Genomic DNA, 25,568 nt, shown 5'->3' on the forward strand with positions numbered 1-25,568 from the left:
AATGGCATTCTGTGGACAATAAAGGGAGGGAAAAAGACAAAAGTCTCTCACAGGGGTGGAAGATTTTTGTTGCCAAAACCAAGTGTTTTTCCTGACAAAAGTCTAGCTCGGAGCCAAGTGCCGGAAGCCAAAGCCGAAGGGAAAGCTGCTGTCATTGTCAGGGCAGGACAGGGCAGTGTTCCCTGTAAGCTAAGCACCCAGGTGAGATTCAAATGCCGTCCTTCTGATTAGCAGAATGCTCACTACCAGCAGCATGTGTTTTACTGGTAGTGCACGTCTACACAGGTCTTGGTGCACACAACATTTATTCTGCACATGGATGGAAAAAGTTAGAGGGAACATTGGTCAGGAGGCGTAGCTGAGGGTCAGAAGCCTAGACAGAGCCGGGTGCTGGGGCTGGAACAGGGACACAAACAAGCGCAGCTGCCCACTGAATTGCCATTGCTGCTGAGTGTAGGTCAGAGAGCGCAGTCAATCAGACAGCTTCTACCAGGGCCAGCTGCGCTCATTGGGTTGCCAGGAGACTGGCTCTGTGGCAGGCTGGCCCCTGGTACAGGCAGCCTCTGAACACCCCTCCCCTTCCAAAGCAAATGCCTCGGGAAAATCCGAGCTGTCGAGTGGCGTGAAGTGATGACCAAGGCCAAGATGTGCCAGGGACTGCAGCCAGCCCTTCTCTCAAACGTTACCCAGAAGAGAATACGGAAATCTGGGATGCGGTAAGACGGAAGGGAGAGCGTCTGCTGTGGCAGGGGATTTATCAGGCCCCTGGAGCCATACACCAATGAGACAGCCTAAAGAATTGCTCCGTATCACTGTACTCAGAGAGAGGAAAGGTACAGGACTTAACACCAGGGACAGGCACTGAGCGACCCAGGATAGCCAGCTTGGAGGGGCCTTGGTTTGGGTCCAATGTGATGCTTGACGCGGGAAGGATTCAACCTCATCTTCATGTTTCACTGTTCCCCAAACCCTTGAATTGCAGGAATGAAAGCAAGACATGAGGCAGAAGCGGAAGGGAGTCAAGCGTGGGTCTAAGAGGAGGGACAAAAGAGAGGCAGGTAATTTACAAAAACAAGATGTGGGGAAAGTGAGTAAGGAAGAGCGATTTACTTGCTCCCATAAGATACGAACTTGGGGGTCATCAAATGAAATGAATAGGCAACAGGTTTAAAATAACCAAAAGGAAGTTTTTCTTCATGCAGCGCACTGTCAACCTGTGGAACTCCTTGCCAGAGGATGTTGTAAAGACCAGGACTTTAACAGGGTTCAGAAAAGAACTGGATAAATTCATAGAGGTTAGGTCAATCAATGGCGATTAGCCAGGCTGGGTAGGAATGGTGTCTCTAGCCTCTATTTGTCAGAAGCTGGGAATGGGCAATGGGAGGGATCACTTGATGATTCCCTGTTTTGTTCACTCCCTCCGGGGCACCTGGCATAGGCCACTGTCAGCAGACAGGATACTAGCTAGATGGACCTTTGATCTGACCCAGTCTGGCCGTTCTTAATTTCTAAGCTAGAATCCAGACCCTGTTGGGCATGAGAATTTGGGGGCCAAAGTCTATTTGATTCTGTGAAAATACACTCCAGAGCTTTGAACGGGCTTTGGTCTAGGACAGTGTTTCTTAAATTGTGTCACACTAGCGTGCCGTGGAAAATAGAGTTCAAAATGGCCACTCTTAAAGGGCCAGGTGACCTTTTTTTTTTTTTTTTTTTGCTCTGCTCAATAACCCCGCGCCCTCTTTTTTTCCTCAAGGAAAAAATCCTTGGGGTTCTGCATAAAAAAAAATATTGTTTGGTGTTCCTCGGTCTTAAAAAGTTTAAGAAACACTGGTCTAGCAAGAGCAGAAAAGACAAGTGCACTCTGGAAGATGTAGTTCAGCAGGCGCCTCTGAGCTGCTCAGTCAGAAACATTCCTGAAGCAGATTTTGGCATGGGACTGTTGCGGATGATGCTGGAAAATGTTTCCTTCGCCCTACTGCCTCCCTCCTTCTGCACCTCACATGCACATGTTGACTTATGTTCCTAGCTGATTTGTAGTGCACTCCGGCATGGTGCTTAAAGGATCGGGGAAGATTTCCAGGAGCAACTCTTTGGGGGGAGTTTATAATTGTAGCTGGTTAAAACACCAAAGCATACCCTGGTGCTCCTTGGCCTCCTGATCTTAGCTCCGAAGGGCTTTTTTACCCTAGGGAACGCTAAGCCGTCCCGCAACCCGACTCTCCTTAGCCCACTGCAGCTGTGCGGCTCGCAGAGGCGAACTTGGCAAACGCGGGAGCGTTCTAAACAGCCCTGGCGGGAAGTGATGAATGGGTTTAATATCTGTCGGGCCGGTGTCATTATCACTTCTATTTCTGGCTGTGTCACTGGGCTGGGCCCATGGCGTGTTTTTCTACAGGCGGCTCCGGGGACTTTTGCTTGCAGGGGGTTTGCTACAGAACAGATGCAGCCCAGGTCAGCAGCGGGAGGAAGATGTTACTTCCAGAGGGCTGGCTGGGCTCACCCGACGGGAGCCAGTGATCCTTTTGCTGCAGTGGAGAAATGTTGGCTAGAACCTCCAAATATTTAATAGATTTCTCCTTACAAGCCCCCTGTGAGGTACAGGATCCCCGCTTATGGGGAACAGAGGCCGCAGGGCTCAAAGCCCAGATTTTAAAGGGGTTTAGGTGCTGCCCTGCTCATCTCTGCAGGGCCGTTAACATGGGCAGCTGATAATGTAGGCAAGGGAAGGCTCAGCCTTCCCAAAAACGCCCAGCCACGCAGAAGGCTGATGCCGCAGTGCGACAGTCTGGCTTCCTTGGCCGCCAGGGAGGAATGGGCCAGCAGGACTAGTGGGGTGAGCTGCTTGCTCTGTGGGCTTAGTCTTCTTATGCCAGACATGTTCTCTACCTGTCTAAACTCTGGACAGGCCTGGCACTTTCTTGTATTGGTTCTTAAGGGCTGTAAGCTGATAGGCCTCCACTTGTCCCTGCCCCCCACATCCCGCAGGCTGATTAGAGAGCTCAGCCCTGGTGTGAATCAAGCCCTTAATAAATGGGAATCTTAGCCATCCTCTTTTAGTTACTCATCCCTCATCAAGGCTGACTTGAATGCTGGGCTCGGGATCAGGACTCCGGTCCTGATGGAGTAGTCACTCCTCCTGCTGCATGCCTCAGTTCAATGGGATTAATACCACCCTAGCTCACAGCCGGCTTGTGATAAAAGTCTTTTATGCAGAGGAAGGGGCATCAGTTCTTATGTGCTGGGTGGGAGTGAGATATGAAGGAGCAGAACATAGCCAGGAATACAGGGGCAGAGTTAAGGTTGTTTAACTAGTTCGGACTAACAGAGGCTGTCTCTACTAGTCTGGGGTTCAGGGTCGGGGGAGAAGGAAATGAAGATACAAGCCAGGAGACACATTTTAAAAGTTGGTTACAAATCAACTATTGTAGGTCTTTTGGCACCGTTGTTACTAAATGGTTACCCATCACACTGATATTTAAGCAATGAAAAGCAAAATGCAGTCATGAACTGGCAAGGCTGTGAACTTACCACTGACCTCTTCTGAAGGGAATCAGCACTGCTCAACTGTGTGTCATATACCCTATATTGCAAACATGAAGACTCTCATTCAGCTCAAGCAGCAGCGTGGGGAGGCCTGTAAACTCACAGCAGGAGGGCCTGAGTTCGAACCTTTCCACGTGGCTACAGAAAGTGGTGCAGGAACGGCTGTGAAGCTCTCACTCTGTGCCTGCCGTGTTACAACACGTATGCAGAGCGGCACTTGCAGCAGGAGAGGGAAGGCTTTTGGAGAAGCAGCAATTAGAGAATTGTAGACAAATACAGCTTCCCCAGATCCCCAGGGCATCAGAGAGACCCCGTTGGCTTCCCCGGATCCCCAGGACACCAGAGAGACCCCATCGGCTTCCCCAGATCCCCAGGGCATCAGAGAGACCCCGTCGGCTTCCCCGGATCCCCAGGACACCAGAGAGACCCCATCGGCTTCCCCAGATCCCCAGGACACCAGAGAGACTCTGTCGGCTTCCCTGGATCCCCAGGACACCAGAGAGACCCCATTGGCTTCCCCAGATCCCCGGGACACCAGAGAGACCCTGTTGGCTTCCCCAGATCCTCAGAACGCCCCCAATCCTGTTTCCCTCCCAACCATCTCGAGCAGCAACGTTGCCAGCCCTGGAGAGGCAGTAAGGGGGTTGGGGGTAAGAGCAGCTGTGCTGCTCAGTACGTTTCCTCTGGGGGCAGGGGAGGTGTGGTGAGCTCAGCTCTGCAACTGCTAATTAATCCGGTCTCTGAGCAGCATATAAAAAGCTCCCAACCCTGCCAGAGAAGGGCCTGACGGACACCTCAGAGCAAAGACAGACTCCCTGCGCGCCTTCGCCTGCTGCCCCCGTGTGGGTCCCATGCTCCTGGGGGTTGAGTCTGTCTCGGTCCTGAGGCTGCCATTTCCTCTTTGCGAGATGCAGGCTGCGGGCCACCCTCCTCTTAGCTCCCTTTGCGTCTTGCCCGAAGCTACTGCCAGGAGGCGGGGACGTTCCCCAGTCGGCACCCCAAGGAACGAGCACGCCCCGGTTGGCAAGGCCCATTTTAATGGGCGCCCGGCCCTGCTCTCTACCAACACGGCGAAGTGGGGTAAGACTCCGACACGAACTCGGGATGAATGACGTAGCTATCCTTCTGCGGCCCACCGGCCTTCTGGAAGTGACTCGTGTCCCACCTGGGCAAGGAGGAAAGACAGAGGGATCGTAAGCCTCATGCATATGGACTATAACAGAGTTTAAAAAAGAGCTAGATACATTCATGGAGGTTAGGTCCATAAAAGGCTTTTAGCCGGGGGGTAGGAATGGTGCCCCGACCTCTGTTTGTCAGAGGCTGGAGAGGGATGGCAGGAGACCAATCACTTCATCATTGTCTTCGGTCCACCCCCTCTGGGGCACCCGGCACTGGCTACTGTTGGCAGACAGGATACTGGGTTAGATGGACCTTTGGTCTGACCCAGTCTGGCCGTTCTTATGTTCTTCATGCATGCAGGAAATCCACTTTCCCAAGTTCTTGCTAGGGGCGATTGCAATAAGTAGGGCTTGATTACCTAAGTCTGGGGGGGGGGGTCACTTTCCTACAGAGCGATGCTTCCACGTGCATTCTGCCCCCAGCAAATGCCAGGTCCTGGGATCTGGGGCAGCGGGTCTCTGGGTGTGGCAGGAGCGAGAAAAGCCAACCGGTGATTTTGGGCTGCCTGGCATTGAGCAGGGCTGACAACAGCCAGGGTAAATCTGGTCAAACAGCCCCTGCACCCCAGACCCTAATTCCTGCTGGTTTGGGCCTCGTCAGCGGCAGGACCCTAAAAGTAAACGGGCAGCAAAGAAGAGGCACCAGGTAGAGGACGCAGCCAGATTACCCTGCCGAGAACAGCGTGCTGAAAGAGGGACACCGGATAACCCAGGTGCTGGGCAGTAGACAATGTAGACATGGGGACCTGTTAAAGTGGAACGAAAACTTAACTCCCTGTCTCCGTGGTGTTGTGAGTCCGTGTGCTGGAATTTCAAATACTCGCCCGGGGCTTTGTGAGTTCAAAGCATAAGAGAGACATTAACTCGTAAATACCCGCTCACAAGCCTGCCCAGCATGGGCGGCAGGTAATGCAGGCAAGGGAAGGCATTACCTTCCCAAAACTGTCTACACTGCCCAGGAGGGGCTGAGGCTGCACCGTGCAGCAGGTCGGCGGCTGGGGCTGCGCCGCACGGCAGCTCGGGACCTCAGCTGGGGTTGGGCAGGGCATGGTCTCAGGGAAGGGGTGTGGCTTCGGGTGGAAGGGGCGGGGCTTCGGCAGCCTTTCCCAGCTGGGCCTTCAGCCGCCACTCCGGTAGAGGAGGCTGGGAATGGCTTCCCGTGTCCTGCAGCTGGGGCACTGAGGCACAGGAGAAGTACCGTACGTGTCCTGTGTGCGTAGGAAAGTCTAACGGAAAGGGAACAAACTCATGGAGGCAATCGTTTTTCGGCCTCCTTTAAATACTCTTCGATGCGTTCGTAGTCCTGAGGGATCTCTCTGCTGGGACTGAGCCCAAGTCACCACCCCAAGCTCCTGCAGGGTTTCTTTACATCACCCTGGCTTCTTGCAACCACTTCCCAACAGCTGCTCTTGCCCTCAGCTGGGGTCCCCAGGGTGGGCAGAGCAAACCCCCATCCTTTGCTTGGTCCCTACCTACCCCTTGTTTTGTAGCACGAACAGCAACATGGGGCTGTCCCTTAAAAATCAACTACCCCCCTTCCCCCGCAAACTCTGCCACTTGTGACCTTTGGTACGTCACCTCATCTCTCTATAGTCCGGGAAGCAGGGGCGGCGGGCGTGCGAGGCAGGGGGAGGCGCTGCCTTCCCAAACGGCCAGCCTGGCCCCGCCCACACGCTGCCCCCCAGAACGCTTACTGTAGGTGTACCAGGGGGTGGAGTCTTGCTGCCCCCAATGCCCGCCCTCCCTGTGCTCTGGGGGGGGGCTGTGCGCCTGTCCTCCCTGTGCTGTGGGGGGCAGCGGTGGTGGCCCACTGGCCCGCTTCCCCCTGGTGGGGGGTGAGGAGTCATCTTGGGTCCCATGTGGGTGGGGCCTCAGTAAAAGGGGCGGGGCTGGGGGCGGGGTTAGGGGCTTGCCTTCCCCAGTCCATGCTTCAGAGGCTGCTCTAAGACATGCGGCAATGCGGCACGATTTGCTTGACACCCCAATGGGGAGAGATCCAGGTGCCGGGAAGAGTCCCAGGCTGTTCTGCCCAGCGTAAAATATTGTTTTCTAGAGCTGTGCCCCCGACCCCTCGTCCCACTGAGCCCAGCGTTAACTTTCTTACCTAAGGTTCATATACGGGAAAGATTGCGGCGAGCTGTGCGTGGGTGCATAGCCCATCGTCTCTTGGCTGCAGTCGCAGTATGGGATATTCCTGGAAAAACCCGCAAGGGGCAAGGTGAGCGACGGTACTAGGCACCCGCACTTGCTGATCTCTGCTCCCTCCATGCTGGGGCGCCGGGGACTCCCTCTCTCCGCCCGCGTGGGGTCAGAGGCGCCGGGGTGGACGCTGGGGGGGGGGGGCAGTGGTAACAAGGAGGTGACTGTTCACTGCACAGGCACTGAACTCCTAAGGGCAGATAGTGGGGGCACCGAGCCCCCAGACTTTTAACTGCAGGGGAAACCGGATCCCGGCGCGTCTCAGCTTTGAGTTCAGGCCACTACTGCCCCCACGAAGGGAGGCTGCCAGAGGCGGGGTTGTATCCAGCGGGCGGAGGAGGGGGAGGAGCGAGCTGGGCAGGGGAGGGAAGAGCTGGAGGGGGGTGAGGGCGGGGAAGGGAGAGGGGAGAACAGGGCAGATGAGGGCAGGAGGAGAGAGCTGGGCAGGTGGGGCTGGGGGAGGGGAGAGGGGAGAGCAGGGCAGGTGGGGCTGGGGGAGGGGAGAGCAGGGCAGGTGAGGGTGGGGTAGGGGGAGGGGAGAACGGCGGAGGGGAGAGGGGAGAGCTGGGCCGGTGAGGGCGGGGGAGGGGAGAGAGGAGAACAGGGCAGGTGAGGGCGGAGGAGGGGAGAGGGGAGAGCAGGGCAGGTGGGGCTGGGGGAGGGGAGGGGAGAGAGGAGAACAGGGCAGGTGAGGGCGGGGGAGGGAAGAGGGGAGAACAGGGCAGGTGAGGGTGGGGGGAAGGGAGAAGAGCGAGCAGGGAGGGGGAGGAGAGAGCTGGGTAGGTGAGGGCGGAGGAGGGCAGAGGGGAGAGCAGGGCAAGTGAGGGCGGGGGAGGGAGAAGGGAGAACAGGGCAGGTGAGGGCGGGAGGAGAGAGCTGGGCAGGTGAGGGCGGGGGAGGGGGCAGGGGAGAACGGGGGGAGGGGAGAGGGGAGAGCTGGGCAGGTAAGGGTGGGGGGAGGGGAGAGAGCAGGGAGGGGGAGGAGAGAGCTGGGCAGGTAAGGGTGGGGGGAGCGGAGAGGAGAGAGCAGGGAGGGGGAGGAGAGAGCTGGGCAGGTAAGGGTGGGGGGAGCGGAGAGGAGAGAGCAGGGCAGGTGAGGGCGGGGGGAGGGAAGAGGAGAGAGCAGGAAGGGGAGAGGGGAGAACAGGGCAGGTGAGGGCGGGGGGAGGGAAGAGGAGAGAGTGGGGATGGGGAGGGAGCATGGAGGCAAAAGGGAATGACAAATGAACCCCCCCCAGGGCAAACCCAAGGGGCTGAGCAAGGGGCAGGAGAGGGAGGGAGGCTGCCGGGAAGATGCCGGCGCTGCCAGCTCCCTGTCACGAGCGCCCAGGCCTGGGAGCGGGGCCGCTGTGCGACTGGGAAGGTGGTTTCTAGCCCGCCTGGAGGTGGAGACCGTGACCCTGGCACCCCCACGGGCTCCGGAGCAGAAGGCAAATCAAGGCGCACACCAGATCTCCCCTCCCCCGAGCATCTCTCCGGTTCCGGTCCGTTGCCTGGGCTCAGGGCCAAGAATGCCCGTGTCCCCTGACCGCTGCCTTTCCCTTCCCAAAGTGCCCGTCTGCCGGAACCGAGAGCCACCCCCTCTCCCGCCCGGAGGAGCATTGGGGGGGGACGGGCAGGGCCAGGGCCCAAGAGCCGACCCCCGGGCACCCGGCAGAGCCCAGCAAAGGGGAAGGCCACCTGGTTCTGCCCCGCCCCGGGGCCCAGCGGGAAGCGGGACGTGCAGTGCGTAGCCCTCCGAACCTTACAATCTTCTCCACTAGCTGGTTGAGCTGCCTCTCGTTGCAGGGGGCGCCGTCCACGTAGTAATCCATCCCGCGCAGGCAGTAGTGGCGCCCGGTGCAGGGACTGTAGTAGCCTTGGAAGGGCTTGCGCCCGGGCAGGACCGTCTGGTGCTGGACGGAGGGCAGCTGGTTGCGGGATAAGCTGTTCAACATGTTGACCACCACTTCCCTTTCTGAAACGAGAGGGGTCGGCCCCCCGGCTGTGAGAGCCCGGCATTCGCCACCCTGGACAGCCCGCCGGGCCCTCCCGCATGCTGGGCACCGAGCCCACGGCCACTAGGGACAGCCACGCCCCAGACTCCGAACGGGGCAGGGAGTGTGGTCTAGTGGCTAGAGCAAACATACCACGCTTGTGTGTGCGTGCCACAGCTCCCTCGGGTGCAGGGGTGGGCAATAATTTTTGTAGGGGAATTTTGCGGTAGTGGAGGCAGACCAGCCTGGGAAGGGGCGGGGCCTTAGGCAAAAGGGGTGGGGCCTTGGAAGGAAGGGGCGGTGCTCTCTAGGCACCGCGTGGCCCTGGCGGTGGGGGGAGGAGTCTTTGCGTGCTCCCCCATGGGGTGGGGGAGCATGAGACGTCTCTCGCCCCCGCCCTGCCCTGCCTGGGGCGCATGGCGCCTGGACAGAACCGTCAGCCGTTCTGAACAGCTGCCGGTTCCCTCTGGTGCTGCGCAGCCCTGGCAGGGGAGGAGACTTCGTACGCTCCCCCCCACAGGCTTGGGGGTGTGGGTGAAGGAGGGTAGAGGCCACGGGCCAAATGAAATGGCTTGGCGGGCCAGATCCAGCCCATGGGCCATAGCTTGCCCACCTCTGCTCTAGGGGCTGGTCCACCGGCAGGACAACAACCTACTACTGCTGCCAGCTACTGCATTGCTCTAGCGGCAAAGGTGTGTGCTTGGCTGCAGGAGGGTCCTGCAGGCGAACCGGGCAGGGGAGTCAATGCACAAGGGACTGGCCAGAACATCCCATGGGGAGTGACCGTTTACGAAAGCGCCCCCCAGCCTCCAGGATGAAAAGCCTTAGCAGTGCCATAAGCTCCTAGCCGAGGGTGTTCGCCACGTCCTCCTTGCCTCTGCTTCATCACCTCGGGGGCCCTGCCGTGTGGGGTTGGTGAGGAGGGCAGTTAACTGGCAAGTCCGGGCAGCGCCTTCCCAGCCCCACACTGCAGCAACAGCAGAGCCTTACGCTGGAATGGACCCCGGGGCTTGCTGGAAGGGCTCAGAAAGGCTGCATGTAAAAACCTCCCAAGGAAATCTCCGCGGGACGCCTGTCTCCAGCCAGAGAGGGTCTCAGACCCCTGGCTCCCCGGAATCCCTGCCCTCCCGGGTCAGGCGAGCGGAGAACCCAGTGTAATTACCGTAGTTATTGAGTCGGTCAGGCTTCGGGGGGTATTGCATGGGCATCCCGCGCAGGATGGTCTCCATCCCGGCTTCCTGCAAGGAAAGGTGGCAGAATCCAGCAGCCGGCAACCTCCCCGTCGTGCAGGGGCCAGGAAAGTTCGAGCTCCCCTCACCCTGCCCTGCCCTTGGCCCTGGGATGTGAAGGCAACTTCCTTTCTGTCCTGGGCCTCTTTGCTGAGCCCGCCAGCCTCGTCGCCCCAAGGGTCGGTTCTGGGGCCGGTTTGGTTCAGCATCTTTCTTAACGCCCTGGCGGAGGGGATGGGTGGCACCCTCAGCAAGTTGGGATGTGGACGCATTGGAGAGGGTCCAGCGGAGGGCAACCAAAATGATTCGGGGGCTGGAGCACATGACCTATGAGGAGAGGCTGAGGGATTTGGGTTTGTTTAGTCTGCAGAAGAGCAGAGTGGGGGGGGATTTGAGAGCAGCCTGCAACTCCCTGAAGGGGGTTGAAGAGGCCGGAGAGAGGCTGTTCTCAATGGGGGCAGGTAGCAGAACAAGGAGCAATGGGCTCAGGTTGCAGTGGGGGAGGTCAGGTTGGATATTAGGAAAAACTATTTCCCTAGGCAGGTGGGAAGCGCTGGGCTGGGTTCCCTAGGGAGGGGGTGGAATCTCCATCCCTAGAGGGGTTTAAGTCCCAGCTTGACCAAGCCCTGGCTGGGATGGTTGAGTTGGGGTTGATCCTGCTTTGGGCGGGGGGCTGGACTCGGTGACTCCTGAGGTCTCTTCCCGCCCTGGGATTCTCGGATTCTATGCTGCTTAGTGAGCGGGTGGCGTTTCCGACATGGACACTTGCCCACTGGGAACTGGGCCAACATCTGTGTCATTCCAGTCTCCACAGAACCCGGGGCACCTTCAGCGTCTCCTTCTGGTTCTATTGCACAGAACTACGCAGCCAGGAAACCGACCCCGGACTCTAGCTCCTGGTATTTGCCGGGGCTGAGCCCTGTCTGGAAACACAGCTCTCCCCGCTGAGGGGGGAGCCATCTTGTAGCGGGAGCAGCACCTCACAGAAGGTGGCCGAGAGCCAGATGAAGGCAAGCCCTTGCTTACCACGCGGGGTGGAGGGAGGCGTGACCGACTCCATTTTGCAGAGTTTAGCAGCGGGAAGGCGCTATGCAAGCTCAGAGAAGGGTCATGCTGGCTTTTGACCTGGGTTATTGAGCGTTACATTTTCAAACCAGCTGTACAGGCCTTCTCTGGCGGCAGGTGGCGGCACAGGGGCTGAGATGTCATAAGAACATAAGATCGGCCAGACTGGGTCAGACCAAAGGTCCATCTAGCCCAGTGTCCTGTCTGCCGGCAGTGGACAATGTCAGATGCCACAGAGGGAGGGAACAGATTAGGGAATTATCAAGTGATACGTCCCCTGTCGCCCATTCCCAGCCTCTGACAAACAGAGCCTAGAAACATCATCCTGACCCATCCTGGCTAATAAGTCTCGATGGACCTAACCTCCATGAATTTATCTAGTTCTTTTTTGAACCCTGTTAAAGTCCTGGTCTTCACCACATCCTTTGGCAAGGAGTTCCACAGGTTGACTGTGCGCTGAGTGAAGAAAACCTTCCTTTTGTTTTAAACCTGCTGCCTATTAATTTCATTTAGTGACCCCTCGTTCTTGTGTTATGGGAACAAGTCAATAACTTTTCCTTATTCACTTTCTCCACCCCTGTTTTGATGGTATAGACCTCTATCATATCCCCCCTTAGTCTCCTCTTTTCTAAGCTGAAAAGTCCCAGTCTTTTTAATCTCTCTTCGTATGGCAGCCGTGCCAAACCCCTCATCATTTCTGATGCCATAAGCAGTTTTGAAAGTCTAGCCCCTTCCCTCGCCGTCCGCCAGCCCCTCCCTAGCCCTTCCCTCGCCGTCCGCCAGCCCCTCCCTAGGGAAGAGAAGCAGGGGTGTGCTGGAGGCCCGTGGTTTACCTTTGGAAGCCTGGGGAGGTAGGTGGTGTATTTATTCCACCCCGCGCTGTTGTAGGGGCCTGTCCGCCATGTTGCGTACTTGTCTCCACTGACAAAAACTGGATTGTACTTTTCTGAAAAGGAAATGAACAGACAGAAAAACGTTTCCTCCCAGGGACGAAGAGCGGCGTCTTAGACATCAAGGTGAGAAACGAGCCATCTACCCGGACCTCTAGTACATGGGCCAGGGAATTCCCCCCAGTTGCTCCTGGAGGGAACCCCAGACCGTAGAGCCTCTCCTCCAGAAAAGCTCCCAGTCTGCATCAGAAGGCGTCAAGCGATGGAGAACCCGCTGCCACCCTCGGCAGTTTGTTCCAGTCGCCACCCACGTCTGCCATTTCTAACGGGCGTGTGTCTGGCTGGAACTTCCAGCTGCTGCTGCTTGCTTTGCCGGATGCCACAAGATGAAAGGGGGGAAGGATAGCTCAGTGTTCTGAGCATTGGCCTGCTAAACCCAGGGTTGTGAGTTCAATCCTTGCAGAAGCCATTTGGGGCAAAAATTTGTCAGGGATGGTAGTTGGTCCTGCTGTGAAGGCAGGGGACTGGACTTGATGAAGGTCCCTTCCAGTTGTGGGAGAGAGGCCATCTCCATTAAAGAGCCCATCCATTTCCTCCTGGGGCAGGTCTGTAGATGCAGTAACTCAACAGCACCAGCTTCTTTTCCGTAAGCTGAGCACCTCTCCCTCAAAGGCTTCTTTTATTTCCAACCCGCATGGTTGGCTAGGTTGGCTAGGCAGGGGGAGGTTCTGCCTTCCCAAACCACCAGGCATAGCCCTGCCCCCTCTCCACCCCTAGAATCCCTACTGATTCTGGGGGTGGCGTGTGCTGCCCCCCAGTGCCCACCCTCCTCTGTGCTTGGCCTCCTCCCTCTGTGGTGCTCTGGGGACTGCGGAGTCTGGGACACACACTTGCCCCCTCCTGTCTCTTCCCCTCCCCGTAGTGGAGGGTGGGGCCTCTGCAGAGGGGGCGGGGTTGGGGGCCTGCCTCCTCCACGCCCCAGCTGTGCCAATCACCCATGCCAACCCTGGAATCACACTGGTGGCTTTTTGCAGCATTTTATCTCTGGCTACATCTACACTGCATGCTTCTTGTGCAAGAGCACCTCCCACCCCTCAGAGCGCATCACAAAAGTGATGTGCTTTTGCACAAGAGCGCATCCACGCTGCGTGGACGCTCGTGCACAAGAAAGCTCTCGTGGCCACTCACAGAATGGTCATCAGAGCACCTGTGCTTCTTCCAATAGAGGTTTCTTTCTGGAGCATCCACACTTGCCTTTTTGCGCAATAGCTGACGCGCAAAAGGGAGTTATGCATCGTAGGAGGAGGGTTACCTACACCGTGAAAGCCCTCCGTTCTGCCATTTTACTGCTGATTTACTTGCCCACACGGGCATTTGAGGTGTGGATGCTTCACAGGTGTTTATGCAAAAAGGCCCATTTTTGCGCAAAAGCCTTGCCGTGTAGACGTAGCCTGAGTTCTCAACACCCGTCTCACCGTGTGGGTACCAGAGTGGGACCCCGTGTTCCAGGAACAGTCTCGCCAGTGCTGCAAACAGAGACCAAGTCACCTCCCTGCCTCTATTCACTCCTCCAAAGGTCCCTCCCTTTTTGCAGCCCAGAATCACCTTTTTGACCCCAGCAAACCGTGCCACGTAGCTCGCTGAAGCTGCCGGGTGGCGGCTGAGTTTAAAAAACCCTCAGGCAAACAGCCTGCCATGCACAGTGTCAGCCCTGCCATCCAACGCAACTGGGCTCCAGCCCGGCCATCGTGCACGGGGGAATCTCAGCACGCTGGAGGCACCGGTCATAGAATCATAGACATTCATCGGTTCCACAGCATGGTGCACGGGATTCTGGGATGCTGGAGGTACCCTCTTGTGGATGCGACTGACAGCTAAGACCCCCTAACCCTTCATGGCCCTGCTGGCGCTGTTTGTAGGGATGCGAACCCCAGTGTCCTGGCCGAATTACATCGCAGGGAATGCCTTCTGCCCACCTGAACGCTCGCTTCAGTTTCAAGCGGCTTCCTCCTCACTTTCCATCCTACTCTATAGTCTACTATCCCCGTACCTTGTTCCCCAGGAGCCGCGTTCCTCACCCGAGGCGGCTGCTGTGAAGTGAGCCCCGGGTGGAGTTTGCGCAGCAGTTAGTTACAGTGACGAAGGACATGGGGGCTGGAAGGCCCCATGGGAACAGGGCACCTGCGACTGCTGCCGTTACGTCTGAGTCTCAGAGAGAGAAATAACCGTCGTGTCTCTGGGACAGGTCGGACGTGGACTTGCCAATAGCACTGGCTCTGCACCCTCCTTGGCAGCGTGGGCCTCCCACGCCGCAGCCGGCTGCCGGCACCACAGCGGAAAGTGCCGTGGTGCGGGGGTGAGCAGGGATGGAGAAACGAGGGCAAGATTTGCAACAGAAGGCGCCTGCAGCGAGCCTCACACGCCCTTCTTTAGTCTCCGATGTTAGTGGCGTGAAGCTGACGTCAGTGGGAGCACCGGGCGCCAGAGGCAACTTTGGTGGGTGGGCAACAATGGAGTGGGGGGAGTGGGACAGGAGGGATGCGGGGCAATCCCCACTGCCCTGGCCCTCTTCCTAGCTGGCGGTGCCGGACGGAGTGAGGTAAGCCCTGAGGCTCCGGCTCCGCTCCCTGGCTCAGGTACTGGGCGGAGTGAGGTAAGCCTTGAGGCTTCAGCCCCGCTCCCTGGCTCAGGCACCGGGCGAAGTGAGGTAAGCCCTGAGGCTCCGGCCCCGCTCCATGGCTCGGGCGCCGGGCGGAGTGAGGTAAGGCCTGAGGCTCCGGCCCCGCTCCCTGGCTCGGGCGCCGGGCGGAGTGAGGTAAGCCTTGAGGCTCCGGCCCCGCTCCATGGCTCGGGCGCTGGGCGGAGTGAGGTAAGCCTTGAGGCTCCGGCCCCGCTCCATGGCTCGGGCGCCGGGCGGAGTGAGGTAAGCCCTGAGGCTCCGGCCCCGCTCCATGGCTCAGGTACTGGGCGGAGTGAGGTAAGCCTTGAGGCTCCGGCCCCGCTCCATGGCTCGGGCGCTGGGCGGAGTGAGGTAAGCCTTGAGGCTCCGGCCCCGCTCCATGGCTCGGGCGCCAGGCAGAGTGAGGTAAGCCCTGAGGCTCCGGCCCCGCTCCATGGCTCGGGCGCCAGGCGGAGTGAGGTAAGGCCTGAGGCTCCGGCCCCGCTCCTTGGCTCGGGCGCCGGGCGGAGTGAGGTAAGCCCTGAGGCTCCGGCCCCGCTCCCTGGCTCGGGCGCTGGGTGGAGTGAGGTAAGCCCTGGCCCTACTCCCCGGCTGGATCGCCGGGCTGGAGTGCGTGAGCCCTGGCGTCCTAGCTGTACTTTCTGGCTGGAGAGCTGGGGGAGGTGGGCCTGGATACGACGTGAGCCTGGATTCATGGCTGTAGCCATGGCCCACTCAGGCCCACTCATGGCTACGCCCACGCTTGGCCCCCAGCACTTTGGAAAATCAGGCACTAAAATATAAAGGATTTAGGGGCCTGACAGTGGGCTCCTGTTCTGGGAACTCTTGGCCTAGGTACAACAGCACCATCCAACTGCCCTGTGCTGCGGAGCAGCCCTTGGGGGGCGCCAGGAGGGGCGAGGGACCCTGCCCGGGTGCGCCTGGTCTTGCCCTGAGGGTGAGAGGGGCCCGGCCGGGCTTTTCAAATCACCCTCCCTCCCCACTAGCCCTTTGCCTCTCTCTAGCACGAAGAGGAGCCTCCCAAGGCAGGGCCGGCCGCCCTGCCCGCTCCTGCTTCCCCCGGCACCCGCAGACGTCAGGGGAGCAGGCCTCTGTCCCATGTCAGCTGCCCTGCGGCTGGCAGGAGTGGGCCACAGCCAGTCCTATTTTCATGGGCGGTGGGCGAAGCTAGGGCGGGGGGAGGTAAGCCCCCAATGCCCCCCCAGCCTCCCCTTCTGCCAAAGGCCTGCCCCCCACGGGAGCCAAGCTGCTTCCCTGCCCCCCCACCTCATGGGGAAGCAGGGAAACATGCTGCCCCCCCCAGCATGGGGCAGGCACGTGGCTCCAGCCTCCCCGGCCCAGAGCACAGGTCCCCCAATGTGCCTATATCAGGTGTTCTGGGGGCGGGGCCAGGCTGGCAGTTTGGGAAGGCAACGCCTCCCCTTGCCTAGCATACCCACCGCCCCTGGCCATTTTCCTTTCCCTCCTGGCCGCAGAGCAAAGGGCCAGCCAGGAGGAGAGCCACGGCAAGGGAGCCAGCTCGGGGCCCTTCACAGAGACCGGGGGTGCTCAGCTGGCCGGTTTCCCATCATGCCAGCTGGGCTGCTGGCTTCCCCCAGCAAGGGACCCTTCCCCACACTCATCTCCTGTGGGTAGTAATGTGGAGGCAGAAGATGTGGGGGGGGGGGGGAAGAGGAGAGCACCATGCAATGGGCGTGTGTTGTGGGGAGGGGCAGGCACTTACAGACCCAAGCCCCAGGGCAAGCGGCAGGCTGCACGCTGGAATCCCTTTTGTTCTCATGGCCAGCTCGGACTATCCCGACCCCTGCAGCTGGAGTCTGGGTGCATCCCGGCCTGACTGGTGAGTGGTTTGTGGGCGGGGCCCGACTGACCACCCCCGGGACAGAGAACCACACGGATGTTGAGCCCTGCAGCAAGCAAGCGGCTCTCCCATCCGTATCGCTACTGGGGAGGAGGGGTCTGTGTGTGTGCGGGGGGTGGGACAGGACTGGGTGGCGTTTCTTGCAGGAGAGACGGAGAGGATGTGAACTGTGCCTGCTCCCAGCAGCCTTTGCTTGTACTGCAGTCTCCGTGTGCGACCCCCCTAAGCCCCCCCGTTTCAAGCCCCGTCACTGGGCAGGAGCAGGCTACAGACCGGCCGGAAGAAAAGGACAGAGAGCAGGGCTGGGGGGCAGGCGATTGAAATAATCCAGCAATACCTTCCGGCCTGGTTACCCAGTACTTTTCCGGCCTGTAGGCTGTCGGTTCTATCGTGTTCTTATAGGAGTATTCCTGCACCGCATGCTTAATCATCTTCTCCAGGTGAGCTTGGTTCACTTGATTTTCTACTCTGGGCATCTTTAACCCCTAAAGACAACAGAGAATTGGGGATGAAATCAGATCAATGTTTGCTCTTTGCGAATTCCGGGCTGGTTGGGATGAAGCTAATTAAATGCAAGCCTGCATTGAACGGGGGAGTCCATGGCATCAAGGCATGTCCCGGCTGTTAATATGCGCATCACCACGGCCACCCGGAATGTTACAAGCGCTGGGCTGGAGCCGAAAGGCTCACTCTCTGAAAGCCCTTGCACTTGAGTATAAGGAAAATCAAAGTCAGTGGTGAGCCATATAGGGCCTATGACACACAGCGGAGCAGTTCTGGATACAGCCAGTAGAAGGCAGCTGTGCCGTACACCTGTTAGCAGTTCAGTTTGCAAATATTAATACTCTTCTTCTTCAAAGTATAGAATGGCATCACCTCTTGCTAACATGGTTCTTTTATCTCTTGGTATCAAAGTGCTTTGCGGAGGTAGGTTCCCTTTTATTTAGGCAGGGGATGGATCTGACGCTGAAAAGGAGGAATTGGTGTACTGCCAGGGTTAGCATTTAGAAATTCCTAGCTTCCAGTCTGACCCTAGACCGTGCAACTGTCGTAATATTTACATGGGCAGAAAACAGCCCATCTTCCGTTCACTTATGGATTCCCAACGGTCCTGTCTGAGCACACATGACTGCTTACTCATTTAACATACGCACAGCAACGCAGACCAGAGCCAGGGCCTGTAAAAGGGCTGATTAAAAAGCTCACTAGAACTCAGCCATTGCTCGGGTTTCTTCTGGATGTTTTAGGGCTACTCTGGTAGGCTACGGGTTAATGCTTACAGGTAGATACTGCTTTGGAATCCTGCAACACACGATGCTGCAGCAAAATACTGTCCCATCGCCATGAAACCTGGTGCCATTTCACCATCCCTGGAGCTATCTACAGGTCGCCACTTCAGAGACGGTAGGGTTGCCTACTGGCTAGGGCACCACGCTAAAGGAGAGCTGGGTTCAAATCCACTAAAATCATGTCTATTTCCCTTCCCTCCTGTCCCGTTGATTGAGCTCGTTAAGGGCAGGGATTGTTTAAGTGCACACCACCCAGCACAGTGGGGCTACGTATAGACTGCACGCCTTTTTCGACAGAGGTTTTGTTGACAGATACTGTCGACACAGCCTCTGTCAAAAAAGAGCGTCTAGATTACAGCCAGTTCTGTTGAAAAAGCAAGCCGCTTTTTCGAAAGAGAGTGTAGACGCTCTTCCGAAAAAGCACAGTTTGCATGCAATAGCGCCTTTTTTCGAAAGAGTACTTTCGAAAAAAAAGGCGTTCTTCCTCGTAAAACGAGGTTTACCACCGGCGACAAAAACTGCGGCGTTCTGTCGACTTACTGTCAACAGAACACGGCGGTAGTGTAGACGCAGGTGTAGTTTTGTTGACAAAAGGCCACTTTTGTCGACAAAACCCTGTAGTCTAGACACACCCTCTCCACACTGGGGAAAGATGAATAGGAATAAAAGCACTCACCAGAGTACGCAGGTTGATCTCAGAAAGATGAAGGCGTTCGGCGAGCACAAGGAGGTCACCCGCTTAACAGGCCAAATTCCCATCCACACCCTCCGCCTTAAGTGCCCAAAAAAGCCCCATTAGCCAGAGACTGCAGCGAGCGCAGAAAGAGTCCTCGTTGCATGCAAATTGCCCCTAACCCTCACCTCTTCTCTGAACCACTTCTTCAACCATAAACCACTCAAAACATGCACAGACACGCAACTCTCTGCCCCGGGCGCGGCGGTTTGAACCGGATTGGCCGGGTGATATTTACAGGGCATGCTTTCTGGAGCAGATGCAGTGGGGCCCTATTCTGCCCCCGTGGGGAGACTCAACCTTGGATTCAATAGAACATAAAATAAATCCTAGACAATCGTGATTCTCAGCCAGGATTTATGGATTGTGCTTCTTACTGTCAGACAGGGCCACAGTGGGAGTCAGGACTGAGGCTAGGGGTGATGCCAGGGCCAGGATCAGAAGCGGTGCCCAGTGCAGAGCTACGGCTGGGCTGCATTAAGGGACCTAGGCTGGTGATAGGGCTGGCACAGAGCTGAGTGGTGCTCCCGGGGGGGCTGGCCTGGGTCCCTCTGCCCCCCCAGGACATCCCCTCATGTCCCCCAGAAGGCACGCCCCAATCTTGGGCCCATGTCCTCTAACACAGCCCAAGCCCCGGGTGCCACACTCACAGACCATCAGGAGCCATCCTGCTAACCGAGCCATCGAATTGGAAGATTTACCGAGGTAATAAACTTGTTGTCTTCCAGCAACATAAAGGGCTGCTCCTTGTAAGACTGTTTGACGGTACAAGGCTGTCGGTAAGATTCCGTGTAGGTGCTGATGGGCGTCTTCGTTTTGTGCGCAAAGAGGAACATCTCTCGCACGGACCCGGGGACGGGATTCCACCTTCAGTCTCAATGAAGTCTCCGCCGGTCCCTGAGAGACAGGAAGGACTTGGGCCTGACGTTAATTTCCGGAGGCTGCCACGAGCTGCGCTGAACGGCGAGACCGTGAGCAAGACTCCTGGGCGTAGCGTAGCAAGCGACAAGTCTGTCTCCCAAATCTGACCGTATCCCGCAGTCACCAGCCCTGCGCGCATCACCGGTGATGTCACAGTCGCTTGGCTCAGCCGCATTGTAGCTAAAATAGAAAGGCGGGATCCCTGCAGGACTGGGTGGGGAAGGACGGGCCGGAATGTCGCCCTGGTGTGGAGGCATCGACTTGCTGATCTACGGGGGGGCAGGCTTCACCCCAACTGTACCCCTTCCCCAAAGTTGCACCCGTTCCCCTTCCCTAAGCGTGCCCCGCCCTTGCTGTATGACCTGCAGGAGGGAGGAGCTGATCGGCAGGGCTGGGGGATGCTGAGCATCCTAGTGGTTCCCCCCCGTGGATGCTCCAGTCCCGGAGCACCCACAGAGTTGGTGCTATTCCCTGGCGTTTCTCATCTGCCACCTTCAGCGATTTCCTAGCCACCTAGTCAAAATGGCTCCCACTGCCTTTCTCTCTCTCCAGCCGGGGCTGGCGCCAGGATATCGGAGAGCCTCCTGAGGGAACCTCTTTCTCCTCGGCCCCGGTCACAGGGCCGGCACCCAGCCCCACGGCGCCTCCTGCTGCTAGTTAGGGGAATCAGTGCTCCCTCCTCAGAGAACCCTCTGCTGGTCGGTGTCCCAGTCGGTCTTCTGCTGATTCCGCTCCGTGTCCCTTCCTGCCCACGGTGCCCTTTCCCCCTAGAACTGTCCAATGTCAGTGCCCCGGCACTCTGGGGTCCTCCCAGGGAACCCCCAAATCCCCTCGGACCCACGGCCAGTCCTCATCTAGCCCCTGCCTCGGGGGCAAACTGCTTCTGACATGGCCACTCAGCACAGGCAAGGGGGTGTGGACCTGCTGCCTTTGCCTGCCTCTCGGCAGCCCTAGTACCCTCGGGCCTTGCTTCAGGCCCTCCCCAGCTCTGCCAGCCTCTTCCCAGCCCTGCTCTGTCTCAGGAAGCCCCCAGCTTCCCTGGCAGCCAGGTCCCTCCTGCTCCATAGCCAGAGTGAGTCTGTCTCCATCCCTTTAGGAGCCCTTCTTTATATAGCCTCCAGCTTGGCCCTAATTGGCTGTCTGCCTCAGCTGTGGGATCCGCCCTCTCTCGGGGCTGGGTTTAACCCTGGATAGGGCCAGGGTGGAACAGACACACCCTTAAAGGGCCAGTGCAGCGCCCCCTTATGTAAGGAGCCAGCTGGCAGGAGAGGTCTGCACCCTGCCACCTCCTAGATGACTGGCCAGCTGGGGAGCAACGCAGCGTGTCCAGTGTGCAAACCGACTGATTGACATTCAGGCACTTGCACTGAGGAGACTCTCCGGGCACTATGCAAGCACCAGCAGTTACCCCATCCCAGCACCTAACCTCTGAGCTGGGCAGGGCCTCGGGCCAGCCTGGGACGGGTCCCAGCGGGGAGGGTCACCCCAAAATTGCAGCGTGACGCCCTGCCTGGATTGTTGCCAGTAGAAATCAGACCAGAGCCTTCTCCAGCTAATGAGCCCAGCGCCAGCTCCTGGAAGGCTGATAAATCTCCATATGGCCTGGACCCCTGCTCCCAGGTCCTCTCTCCTCCCCACCGCTGCGTCTGTCCAAGGAGACGGCTTGTCAGATCTTTCTGCCCACGACTGCCTGCGCTTTGGAGCCAGCCTCTCTGTCACCATCTTTGCTGTGTTCATGGCATGTCCTAGGCCTTCCGCTAATATGAGTGATTAGATTATGGGCAATGGGAAGTGGATTAGATCGTTAATAATTAGCCTCTCCTGGAATACAGCAGCATGCGCTGCCCCTTGCCGTGTGCTTCAGCTGCTAGCGTCATAGGCAATGCGGCCGACGGCAAAATCCTGCCAGTGCCGCTTGGCTGTGTGTCATATGCCCCATACTGAGTGCGCGGGCTGGGCCTGCAATACCCCAAAAGAGTTGCGCTGATTGTTTAGCCTCCCTATTTTAAGATGCTCTCTCTCTATGCCTCAGCTCTGAATCAGTTTCTCATGGAGGCATTCACCATTCTGCGACAGCAGAGGGCGTTGCGTACCGTACCGTACCGTACCGTGTCCCAGCCAAAGGACAGACGCATCGGGGGAGGCAGTGGAAAGTTCATGCGTAGAGACAGAAGCTGTCTGGCGACTCCTATGCCCTGTCGGCGGCGAACATGCTGAACGTAAGGAACTTTTGTACGTTACCAGCTGGCATGAATTCATCCTACATTTGCTCGGAGGCTGGGCTGCAGGGCTTTTATCCATAGATCCAACTCAGACGGCGTCTGACAACAGCATCACGGCGCTGGATTGTGCAGGCCTCTACAACTGGGAACCTTCCGAAAGGCCAATCGTGGCTTGGCTAGGCACAGAGCCTCAGCAGCAAGGAAACTCACCAGTGAGAGACAAGGCAGGAGAGTCCAGCTTGCGATCTGCCTCTGGAGTGTCCGTAACCAGGGTTGGTTACAAAGTGCCCCCAAATGTCGGCTCCTCATTCAGGTAAAGCTAAGGGGGAACCGTAGGGCCCAGCATGTGCTGTGACAGTGCAATCTAACAATGCTCAGGGACACAAACTCATGCTCCAGCTCACCCCAGAAGCTAGGAGTAGGCAGGGGATGGATCGATCTATAATAGCACCGACAGCCAGGTGCTTCTCAGAGTGACCAATGAAATCCTGGCTTCTAATAGCTATTGAAGAGGAGGGCACCACTTGCAAGGGAAACATCTGGTTCACACTTTGGCTGATCTAAAGGACACTGGAGTCTAGTACAGGCTGTTGTAAACAAAAGCTTTGTGTCTGGGTCTGGCATGCAGCACCCCCTTGCACAGAGGAAGGTAAACAAATAAAGACGTGGCCAACTGGCTCAGGGACTAGCTTTGGCTGTTGGAAAGCTGAGTTCTGTTTCCATCTCTGCCACTGATCTTCTGGAGGACCTTGGTCAAATCACTTCTCTGCTCATTGCCTCAGTTTCCCCATCTTAAAATGGCCAGAATGATACTGACTTCCTATTAGAACTGCCATAGACACATTAGCTGCACTGATTAACAGGAAATGTGGAAATGGCACAGGTACTTAATGACTTCCTTGTTTTTCACTAAGGCTACATCTAGACTGCATTGCTTTTCCTGTATCCCAGAAAAGGAACACCGCATCCAAGGAACGTGTCCACTTTTTTGAAAACATTTTCGAAAAAGTGGACATGTTCTTTCACCATTCCTGTTAACCTGGTTCTATGAGGAATAAGGGATGTGTTGAAAGAGCACTTTTCCCCAAAATTTGGCACTATGTAGATGCACCAAATTTTGGAAAAGCCTCTTTTGAAAGTAAATCAGAAAACGATACTCAATTTGCGTACAAATTGCGTTCCTTTTTCCGATTTAACATTGCAGTGTAGACCTAGCCTAAGAAGGTTGGTGGTGATTGACTGCATAACATAATGAATGGCAGAGAAAATGGGGCAGGATCAGAAGCTAAAATAGGGAAAGAACAAGTACAAAATTACATAGAGAAATTAGATGTCTTCAAGTCACTAGGTCTTTAAGGAGCTGACTGAGGAGATAGCTGAGCCTTTAGCTACCATCTTTGAAAAGTCATGGAAGACAGGAGAGATTCCAGAAGACTGAAAAGGGGCAAATATAATGCCCATCTATTAAAGGGAAATAGGGAAAGCCCAGGGAATGATAGACAGGTTGAATTCTGTGCCAGGAAAGATAAGGAGCAAATAATGAAGGAGTCCATTTGCAATCATCTAGAAGATAATAAGGTGGTAAGAAATAATCAACATGGATTTGTCAAGAACAGACTGTATCAAACCACCTTGTTAGTCTTCTGTGGCAGAATAACAAGGTGTGTGGATAAGGGGGAAGCAGGAGATATGGTATATCTAGATTTCAGTAAGGCTTTAGATATAATCTTGCATGGCCTTCTCATTAATAAATTTGGGAAATACAACCTAGATGGGGCTACTATAAGGTGGGTGTATAACTTGTTGGATAACTGTTCTCAGAGGGAGACGTTGACAGAGCCGTGTAGATGAGGTTTCTAGACATAGGAAAATGAAGCGGCGATTTAAATAATCGCCGCTTCATTTACTTCAAAATGGCTGCCGCGCTGTGCCGATCAGCTGTTTGGTGGCACAGTGTAGTAGTCTGGACGCTCCGTGGTCGACAAGGGAAGCCACCCCGTTATGCCTTGTGGAACGAGGTTTACCGGGGTGGTCAAAAAGGGCTTCCCTTATCGACCACGGAGCATCCAGACTACCGCGCTGTGCCACCAAACAGCTGATCAGCACAGCGCGGCAGCCATTTTGATGTAAATGAAGCGGCGATTATTTAAACCGCCGCTTCTTTTTCCTATGTCTAGTAAACTAATCTACGGGGCTCCGTCGACGGAGCCATATAGTCTAGACATACCCAGAGGGTAGCTATCAACGGTTCACAGTCATTCTGGAAGGGCATAACAAGGAGAGTTCTGCAGGGGTGTGTTTTGGGACTTGTATTATCAATGATTTAGATATTGGCATACAGAGTAAGATTATTAAGTTTGCAGATGATGCCAAGCAGGGAAGGGTTGCAAGTGCTTTGGAAGATAGGGTCAAAATTCAAAATGATCTGCACAAACTGGAGAAATGGACTGAGGTAAACAGGATGAAGTTTAATAAGGACAAATGCAAAGTGCTCCACTTAGGAAGGAACAATCCGTTTCACACACACAGAATGGGAAATGATTGTCTCGGAAGGAGTACTGCAGAAAGGGATCTAGGGATCAGCGTGGATGACAAGTTAAACATGAGTCAACCATGTGACACTGTTGCAAAAAAAGCAAACATGATTCTGGGATTCATTAACAGGCGTGTTGTGAGCAAGGTACGAGAAGTCATTCTTCCTCTCTGCTCTGTGCTATTAGGCCTCAGTTGGAGGACTGTGTCCAGTTCTGGGCATCACATTTCAGGAAAGATGTGGAGAAATTGGAGAAGGTCCAGAGAAGAGCAACAAAAATGGTTAAAGGCCTAGAAAACATGAGCAAGGAGGGAAGATTGAAAGAATTGGGCTTGTTTTGTTTAGAAAAGAGAAGACCGAGAGGGGACATGATAACAAGAGCTTTCAAATACCTGAAAGGTTGTTAAAAGTCTGTGGAAAAAACCCAGTCTCCTTGGCCTCTGAGGACGGGGCATGAAGCAATGGGCTTAAACTGCAGCAAGGGAGGTTTAGGTTGGACATTAGGAAACATTTGCTAATGGTCAGGGTAGTTAAGCACTGGAATAAATTGCCCAGGGAGGTTGCCGAATCTCCCTCACTGGAGATATTTAAGAGCTAGTTAGACAAACATCTATCAGGGATGATCTAGGACCACCACAGCCTGCATCTTGCTCACCAGCTGCACCGTTAGGGGTACTGATACCACCGCACCCGCACAGCCAAAGCACTCGGTGGCAAGGGCAGCCCTCGTTTTATGAGGACACCCGAAACGCCAGAGAAATCAGCATGTGAGGGGCGTGCGGAGCTCTTCGGAAGCTGAGGCGCGACAGGGCCGCACGGACGCCGAGCTCTGGCGTGTTACAGACAGCGCTCCCCTGAGCACGCTGCCTGCGACGGGGGGAGCTTTACCTCTGTCACAAACTTGTTCTCTTTCCACAGGGTCATCGGCGCCTCCTGGAAGGTTTTTCGCATGGAATTGGGAGGTCGGTAGCAGTCCGTGTAGGTGCTGATGGGGGTCTTGGTTTTACGGGCGAAGAGGAACATCTTGAAACACGCCCGCGAGGGGGAATCCTTCTTCAAATGCGCTCAGCGGCTCCACAGGTCACAGGGGCACCTGGGGGGGTCAACGTCATGGGCCAAAGGCTCTTGTGCCTCAACGTCATTAGATTAGGATTCCCCGCCCCCTTGAACGTCTGTGGCTGCTGGGGAGGGGAGAGGGGCTCTGCATGCTGGGGTGCCAGCCTGGCGTGTTCCTTGAATGTGACAGCCT

The 25,568-nt window shown here is 56.5% G+C and overlaps 1 protein-coding gene across 2 annotated transcripts; it reads right to left on the minus strand.

The window, feature by feature from the left end:
• Positions 1–4,563: 4,563 nt before the first annotated feature.
• On the minus strand, positions 4,564–25,568 carry SPMIP6 (sperm microtubule inner protein 6). 2 transcript variants are annotated; one of them, XM_075932796.1, is made up of 7 exons: positions 25,208–25,568; positions 16,959–17,106; positions 12,024–12,136; positions 10,059–10,134; positions 8,664–8,877; positions 6,826–6,915; positions 4,564–4,708 (listed from the first exon to the last, which is right to left on the minus strand). In XM_075932796.1, exons 1-7 carry the CDS (start codon positions 25,340–25,342, stop codon positions 4,603–4,605), a joined length of 882 nt encoding a protein of 293 aa, XP_075788911.1. In that variant the 5' UTR covers positions 25,343–25,568; the 3' UTR covers positions 4,564–4,602. The 2 variants fall into 2 exon arrangements, with proteins under 2 accessions (XP_075788911.1, XP_075788912.1); XM_075932797.1 differs by having other exon boundaries at positions 8,669–8,877; positions 25,208–25,567.

Source organism: Pelodiscus sinensis, chromosome 6 (assembly GCF_049634645.1).
Source record: "Pelodiscus sinensis isolate JC-2024 chromosome 6, ASM4963464v1, whole genome shotgun sequence".
Classification (NCBI taxonomy): Eukaryota; Metazoa; Chordata; order Testudines; family Trionychidae; genus Pelodiscus; species Pelodiscus sinensis.